This window comes from Leopardus geoffroyi, chromosome B2 (genome assembly GCF_018350155.1).
Source record: "Leopardus geoffroyi isolate Oge1 chromosome B2, O.geoffroyi_Oge1_pat1.0, whole genome shotgun sequence".
Classification (NCBI taxonomy): Eukaryota; Metazoa; Chordata; class Mammalia; order Carnivora; family Felidae; genus Leopardus; species Leopardus geoffroyi.
Window position 1 is genome coordinate 53374200 of NC_059332.1, and position 8946 is coordinate 53383145.

The 8946-nt window shown below is 33.9% G+C and overlaps 1 protein-coding gene across 1 annotated transcript in view; it reads right to left on the minus strand.

Annotated features, from left to right (window-relative positions):
* The window catches only part of BMP5 (bone morphogenetic protein 5), a 117553-nt gene extending 114862 nt beyond the window's left edge, over positions 1-2691 (minus strand). The window contains exon 1 of the mRNA XM_045498588.1: positions 1468-2691. Coding sequence (XP_045354544.1) covers positions 1468-1957 — 490 coding nt within the window. The 5' untranslated portion in view covers positions 1958-2691. The remainder of the gene's footprint in view (positions 1-1467) is intronic.
* Positions 2692-8946: the final 6255 nt, after the last annotated feature.

Sequence of the window (8946 nt, forward strand, 5' to 3'; positions counted from 1 at the left end):
TGTAGAAGAAAAGGCCTCCAGGACACCTGATTAGGGCAACCAATGATGACTTACTAAAACTTCATAATGAGAGCTTTGTCTCTAGTAACACGAAACATGATTTATTAAGCACCTTATCCTTCATGGTAGAATTGCTAAGAGCAAATGAGCAGAGCATTTTAAGCAACATGTATTATAAAAACATTCATGTATTTAAATTTGTTGCTATCTGACTTTTCAAAGACTGTTTTCTTTGAGATATATGAGGAAGGTTTTAATTAAGTATAACAAAACATGTCAATTTTATGTCAAAGCAGACTGCAGTTTTCAAAGTTTTGAAAGTTTTTACATTAAAATGGTTCTAATTTTATCAAGTTGATTCAATTTGTTCATGAAATTGTATCTTTAAAAATAAATATATCCTATGATATTTTGAATGTCTGAAGATAGTAAATTTTCATCTTCAGACTCGAGTAAAACATTTTTTTTTAATTAAAGCCCGTTTAAAATCACTTTGAAGTGTTAACTCTTTAATATTTTGAGACATAAAATATTGGACACTAATTTACCATTTGATATGGTCAATATTTAAAAACTACCATGAAAGTACCAGCATTGGGAAAAATATAATTTAAAAAAGTATTCTCTAGTAACATTGCTAATTAAAGAATTTTTCAATTCATTTTTCATCTTAAAGGAAAATTTTGCATAGGTAAAGACCACATAGCATGTTTTATATTTCTCTTGCTTCTGGAAATAATCAAATGGGAAGGATATCATTTCATCATTAAGAAGTTAAGAAATGTTAGTTTGAAGCTTCTTTTCCAAAATATTTTTCATAGCATTTCAGAATCTCTCCCTGAAAATCCTTGATAGTAATCTCTTACAATAGTATTTGATCTTAGTTAATTGCATGTTAATATTTTCACAGTAGTTATCTCCCCCAAATGAGAGTTTTTAGGCGGCATACCTATGTATATTTATATGTTTGCTACATTGCTAACAAAAAATGTTTTAGAGTGTCACTCTTACTTTTCAGTCTGTAAATGCTTGTTTCTTTTTTATTTGTATTAATACCTTTGTGCCCATAGCATAGCTATCCTCATAAATTTTCCTTTTTTGTAGACTACTGCCTGTTTATTAATACATTAAAGCAAGGTTGAAATTTTAACAAGAGCTAAAAAGACCCAAGTCTGCCCAACCATAAGTGTTTAATTTTAGTTTTTCATATTTAAAAAATCATGTATATATAATATATACACGTACATACGTGTGTGTGTGTGTGTGTGTGTGTGTGTGTGTGTGTATGACTTTGTTGCCTAAAGCAAAATCTTACATTGCTTCAGTGAGAGAAAGGAAACAGAAGCTGGAGGAGAGTTATAGAAAATGACTCTATATAAACATGACCACCTACCAGGCAGCTACTTTACTATTAGTAAAACTTCCACTTTGTAATAGCAGAGTTTAACAAATAAAAGAACAACATACCTAAATTGACAAAGCTCATGACCATGTCAGCATCATTCAGAAAGTTGGTATCATGTAGGCTGGCTAGAGGAGGGCTCTGGGTGGTCAGAGGAGTCGTTCGAGATAACTGTATGCGACGAGGGTACCCATTGGGAGAAGCTGGGTATCCTTTTCTTGCCCCTCTGGCCTCTCCTGCCAAGGATGCCCTCACTGAGTATTCCGATTCTTCAGGATTTTCTTCATTGGCCATAGCATTGTATAGGTCCAGCATAAAGAGAGGTGCAGAGGAAGCTTGTTTTCCAGGTGAAAATGGTCTGGGTCTATGAGGCAAACCCAAGATAGAGAGAATTTCCCTCTGTATTTCCCGTCTTTCGTGGTTCCGTAGTCTTCTATAAATAAAACTGGAGTGGACATGATTGTCTCCCAAACCTCCTTTTGCATAACCCACTAGAACCCAGCAGCTCCAGAGGAAACCCACAATACTCCTAAGTAGAAATACAGTCAGATGCATTTTTGTCCAAAAGCAAAAGTTGATATTTTTAGTCCTTCTTGTCCTCTTAAAAAAAAATGTAAAAGTTCCTAGGAGGTACGCTTTCCCAGTAGCTGAAAAAACAAATTTACCTATTCTTCATGACAGTGACATTTCTGAACATAACATCCTCACGGATTTTCCTGTCCTATTTTAAATATTTTGGAATATGTCAAGAGTAGTTATCTCTAAGAAAGCTGAAACTTGGATTTCTAATTATCCACAGTTGTTAAGAGTTTTTGCTGCATTGATGTAGCAGAAGACGGCTATTATTATTTGATCAGATGACCTATGCATTCCTATATAAATTTATGATAATCAGGCCTTTGGTATTTGGATTAACGCAAGTTGATCTTCTGATAAACTGTAGTTCCCAAAGTTATCTTCACTTGCTCTTGAGTTCTTCTCAACCCTTGAGCTCTTTCCAAGACAAATCCTGATTTCTGAATCACAGATCTATGCTGATCTGCACCTTGGTGTTGGAATATAGATTTGTCCGGCAGCTTGGTGATAACTTTAACATCTTTTGTGTCGTCTTAGTGTAAAGTAACACTCAAGGTTGTACTATTCAAGTAAATGTGTTTCCCTGAATTTACTTGAAAACCTTCCTGTAAGTCCATTCAATCCCTTTCTCCTTCTAACTGTTAATTCCACCTCCAGCAGGCACAAATATACCAGCCCTCTTCAAGGGAGATCTAAAGAGTAATGTAAGCACAACCCTGCTGGGAAAGAAGAGGCTTCTCATTGTAATTTGAAACTGGTAAAGCAAAAAGAACTTAACCCTTTTGCTACCAGAAAAGCCTTCATTTTCACAATTTTATAGCCACGCATCTAACATAGCACAGTGATATGTGGGGCATTTAAGTTCTGGGGGTGGTGGGGGGGGGAGCAAGTTTTCAAGCAGCAGGCTGAAATTTTTTGCCACCAATTTTATATAGTACTCTCTTAGATCTCTCTTTTCATAGTACACGTTTAATACACTTCTATATTAAGTCTCAGGTTGTGGCTAAATTAGCATACATCTCAGTTATATATTTCAGGTTATTTCTAGCCTTTATGAGTTATTGAAGTTTATGTCTTAAAAAATAAAAGGAAGAGTTGTAAATTGAGGTTATTTTGTTGTTTCTTAATGACAGCCAGATCTTTTTAGAATAAAATACAGTAGAGAATTAATCACCAGTAAATATATTCTAGCTCCCAAAGCAGTAGTTATAGTAATTCAATAATGGTGGGGAGATAGCCCAGCTCTAATGATTTTAAATACAAAAATTTTAAACAGAAAAATATATTTATATTTCTCTTATTAAGTCAGTTACAGTTGACATACGAAGACCCTAGAATACAGTGTCATGATTCTGTTAAGTCATTTCAGTTGAAATGTAAACACACTTACAAATTAGATTTTTCCCATAAGTTATACTCAGTACTTTGGTTTGTTTTAACCCATGCAAATAAACACAAGTCAAATATTCTTTATGACTACATGCAGATTGAAATTTGCGTTTTCAAAATTTGATGGGCATAATGGGGAAAGTGCACACCTTTCTAAAATACCATACTTAATCCAAGGAAATGAGCAAAGTATGTGTTTATCCTTAATGTTTAATGCCTTTAAAATTTGGAAGTCTACAATGTTTTTGTGCAGCTATAATTTTCCTTACAAGCTCTCACTTAACCTTAGGGCTCACAGTACTTTCATTGTCTGGGATATTATTCTGATACCAGTGTAGATTTATCGAGCAAATTCTAGAACTATTATGAAATTTTAATGTTTTTCTTTTACTCTACCTAGAGGCGCCTGGTTTCTTGTTTAATTTCTTTTTAAATATTTCCTCAGAGTGTCTAAAGCATAGTCATATTTTTCGCAAGTCTTCAGTTTATTGGTGAAGGCAAGATACTGAAAGGACTTGCAGAATTTTATTGTATGCCTCATTTTTCTCACACAAACTCATTGCCCTGAACTTGATAATTCTGTTTAATGTTTGCCCTGCTGAACTTTCTTTATTGACAGTCATGTAGGATGTACACACAGTAGCAGACCCAAGTACTGACATACGTGGAACACCTCTATAAAAGACACATCATATAAACAGGTTATAAGTCAGTGAAAGAATACTGTTTCAATAAGAAATGGATTAAACCACTCAAATTCTTGAAATTGTTTATTTCATATCCAAACCAAAGGAAGAATGTTTTGGTCATTGCTGTGGATTCAAATCAAGCACTTTGAGACCAAAAAACAAAACAAAACAAAAACAAACAAACAAAAAAAAAAAACAAAAAATCTTTTTCTCTTCATTTATAAAACCAATCCCAGATAAAGTCTATTATAGTTGTTGTCTACATTTTAAAATAAATTATCAAGTTCTGGATATGCTTCATGTCTCTAGAGTACAGCATAAAGTTATAAGTAAAAATTGGCCACACTAGAGGAAGAACAACTTTTATTATCTTCCACACGTGCTGACTTTTTTTCCTTAAGATACAAGTGAAAAATAAAAATGAGTCTAGGTGTCACTAGTCTCAAAAACTCATTTTCTCAAAGCGTGATTTATAATATCAATCAGAGTCATTGTAATTTAACTGCTTAACCAGGCATGTAGCCTACCTGTACATTGGAAATCAGTTGCCAATATTTCTGGACAGAATTTTTAGTATCTACCCTCCCCCACCTTCCCTTCCAACTCAGACTAGATTTGGCAAACATTCATTTTTCAAAAGGATCAACATGTGCAATGAGAGGGAAAAAAAATAAAGAAGCAAAAAACTTGCCAGGAATAAAGGGGAAATGTTAACCACCAAATGAAAAGTCAGATTCATTTTCAATTAAATGCATTTTACTACATCATTTGGATTCCCAGGTAGATTTTTATTTATTTACATGAGAGCAATTTGAAAGATAAAGTATCTGCAACTGCAAAGTATAAACATTTTAAATTTCAGAGCATGTATTTAAGAGTTGTATAAGTCTTTGAACACACTGAATAAATATATGCTGAGAAAGCAGTTGGGACTGGAGAAAGACCAGGGCATCACAAGAGTTGTCCTAAAGATAATTACATTTCAAGAAGAGGAGCCTTCATAAAAACCTACCTCTCATAATATAATATTTGTCTGAGGTATATACCAATGGAAGTGACCTTCTGGTCGGGTACAGATACAGTTGAATCCAGATACGACGTATTTCTTCACTGCCATTCTTTCTGTTTTCTCTTTCCTTCATGAAAATTTGATGCATTTCATCTGTGAATATGTAAACCAACTACATCCAGTAGACAGCCTTTCAAAAGAAACTCACTCAAAAGAAAGCTAAAGTATTTGTAAATCTGTTTTGTCTGGAAGGGTCTTTCACTTCTGTTTCACTTCTGTTTTTGTTGTTGTCTTCTCCTTGAAACAAAAATTCCTAAGTGAAAGGTATGACTGCAGTGAAAGATACCTTAATATACATGATATCTGCATTCTTAAATTATCTCTCAAGTTTGGAAAATATTCCAAAATAATTTTAATGTGATTCTAAAATTCTTAAGAAGCTATCAGCTGGAGGGAGTCAGGGGAAAGGTTGGAAAGGAGATCACTGAGGAGATTGGAAAGGCTGGCAGCAATGGGAGAATTCGGGGAAAACATAGGCTTCTGGAATCTTCTTGGTGAATACATGCACAAGTACCGAACAGAGCAGCATCTGTAATATTAAATTGCCTTCAACTCACTCTTTTTTGAGCCCAAAACATAGCACATATGCAAGAATATGGCACACTTAGCAGTGGTCCAAAGGAAGGCTGAGTGGTGCTATCCCACCACCATCTGCCTTAGATTTGTCTGCAGTACCTGAAAGGGGTCGCAAACACGACAGCCTACACTTTTCCCTCTATCTAATTAATATTTGTTAAGGAAAACTTGGAAATGAATAATTAAATACGGTCACCAAAAATTTTTAATGTCTGTTATTATTTTCAATGAATGGTGACATTAGTGAATATTTTTAAGTTAAGACAGAATTTTTCAATATGCTTTGCATTATTACACATTCCTAAGATAGTTTTATATCATTTCATGAGAGAAGGTTTTCTAATAGTTACATAAGGAGAATAAGCCAACATTTAATCATTACGTATCAAACACTATTAATGAAATACCTAAGGACTATATCTGACAAATAGACTCCAATGAACTGCCTTGAGAACAATTGGTCAAATTATGAATTGACATTATATTTTAATAATATGTCATAATATTATGACATAATATTTTAAATAGTTGGGTATGCTATGCAGTTAACCATGTAAGAATATCTTCATTGGTAAAGCAATTTATAATGTCAAAACTCATTTGCAATAGCCCACCGTTTGGAATTATTTATTCCTTCAGCAAATACTTATTAAATGCCTACTAAGTGCTATATACTTTAGGTACAACAAAAACTTCAAACAAGTTTCTTGTCCCCACAGAGTTTATAATCATATACTATCATTTCAATTGATCTAAGGGCATCAAATTATTCAAATATGGTTATTAATTGAGATATTTCTACTTCTTGAGAAATGAGCTAGAATGTAAGCTGCATAAAACTAGGAGCTTATTTTATTTTGTTCATCACTGTCAAACCATACATATTAGCAGCTCAATTAATACTGGTCACACAATCTATTTTTTAACAATGATGAACAATATTCCAGAGGATTTGTTTGTTTGTTTGTTTTTGTTTATTTATTTGTTTGTTTTTAAGGCAGTACTCTCTGGAAGCATAGGGCTAAGGATTCATTAGGCATACTAGTTGACCAACCACTTTATCTCTTAGTGATTAGGCTCTTCATTTCATGAAGTAGTTACTACTTTCATGAAGAAATTTGCTTATTATATGCCTCATCCCAGATGTAAATTGAAGTACAAACTTCTGTCAATACTAGATAATCATAATGACTTAGAAGGAAAAGCATCACGCAATGAATTACATTAGTAATTGCAAAATACCTTGGTCTATCATTACAGGGAGAGCTGGTTAGGTTACTGCCTATTCAATTAATGTGGTCCTTGACCCAAAAGAGCAACTTTTGTCCCTGTCAATTAATACCTCATTCTTTTGAGTTGCAATGGCTTACTTGTTTGGTCCTTTTAGGTGCTTTTTTATGGCCTCTAGTACAATGCAAGAGACCTTGACAGAGACCACTCTCTGTTTAACAAACACTAGTAATTAACGCTACCCATGCCAAGGCTCATTCTGGTATATATGGAGTTGAGACACCCAGTAGACACTGGGATGAGTTGAGACCTGAAAATGCCTGGACCATGGGAAAAGGCACTTGATAGAACAAGTTAGAGAGTACCAAAATAAAGGTTTTTAAATTCATACTTTCTATAGTTTATACTTTCACAGAGAGAAGACTTTACCAACATATGGACAAATTCAAAATCTATAGGACTGTGACAGTTCAAGAAAGGGCACAGCTGCCAATTTACCCCAATAATTACCATGAAGAGCAAATTAACCTCAGTGGAAAATAAATCTATAAATGGCACTAGTCATGTTATGTTCAAATAAGACAATTTAAGGAAAGTTTTCAATTATCTAGTGCAAAATAAATAAATATATACACGCATGATAAAATTTAAAATTACCTAATGCAAAACTACCTTGATAGCATGCTTCCTATTATCTATAGTATTTTAATTAAATGGCCCTACTTTCACATAACGTCTTTTTCCCCCCAGGAAACAGACAGTATTTCATAGATCCTCATCAAAAGGTTTAAGATAAATTTAGAGCCTAATAAATTAACCCCAACTATATCACAAAAATTGTCCATTAACAACAGAAAAAATGTGTATGCATATGTCACCCAAAACCCATCAATATTCTGTAATATGAGAGGATGTAAACTCTTTTTCCTAAGACATAACATGCTGGAGAAATATAATAATGAGGATGATAGACAATAATTACCAATATTCAAAATATAAACGTAAGATTCCTCTAACACAAAGTTTCTCAAATCAAGTTGAACATTTCAATCACAAATGGGGAGCAGGGAGGATTTTTAAGAAATGCTAATGGCTGGGCCACACCAAAAACTAATTAAATCATAATTCTTGAGGGGCCCAGGCATCAGTATTTTTTTTAGTACTGATTAATATGTAGCCAAAGTTAAGAACCCGTAACAAATAGTCTTGGAAATATCAAAACCATTACATACATAATAAGGCTATGTTTCAGTGTCATAATAGAGTTTCCAAATTAGAACAAGACCTTTGATTTTTCCTTGATTGCTGCTAATATTCCATGGTATATAATAAATTCCTTAAACAAATACACAATGCTTGCATCCAGAAAAAACATTTTCACCCATTACACACTGAATACAGCTTATTCAGCACCTACTACAATAATAAAAACACCATCCCTGCTGTTCCCAAATTTAGAGGTCACTTGTTTCTAGAACAATCTCCTTAGATATTTTGTATTTGAACACCAAGCTAAAAATTCAATTTCTAGTACACAAAATGCTGTCATATCACAGAATGAATAACAATATGTTCCTCAAGGTAACATCTCACTTCTATGCAGCTCTTTCTTGGGTTATAATAGAATGTGAACAAGGTTTTCCCCCTTACTTAAGTCTTTAAATTCAATTGAAACAGTCATCAGAACTCACCTAACAGGTGTCCTTCATGCCTATGCTGGATACGTTCAGTTCTGAAATTTTCCTATTTTCTTGGGTTTTCAGAGTGGTGTGTGTGTGCGCGCGCACACATGCACACACGTGCACGTGCACATTTGTGGGTGCCTCCTACGTCCATGTGTATCTCTGAAGTTCCCTCTTGCACGGGATCTCCTTTCCATCTTCATTCCCCAGTTACTTTCTATTTTTAAAAGCTATTGATTTTCTCTTCTTAAACTTTGCATTCTCTTGACATCTTTGTTCCTCCATTTTACAATAAACTCTATCTGTGTCTCCAGTTTTAAAAGCCGATCCTCC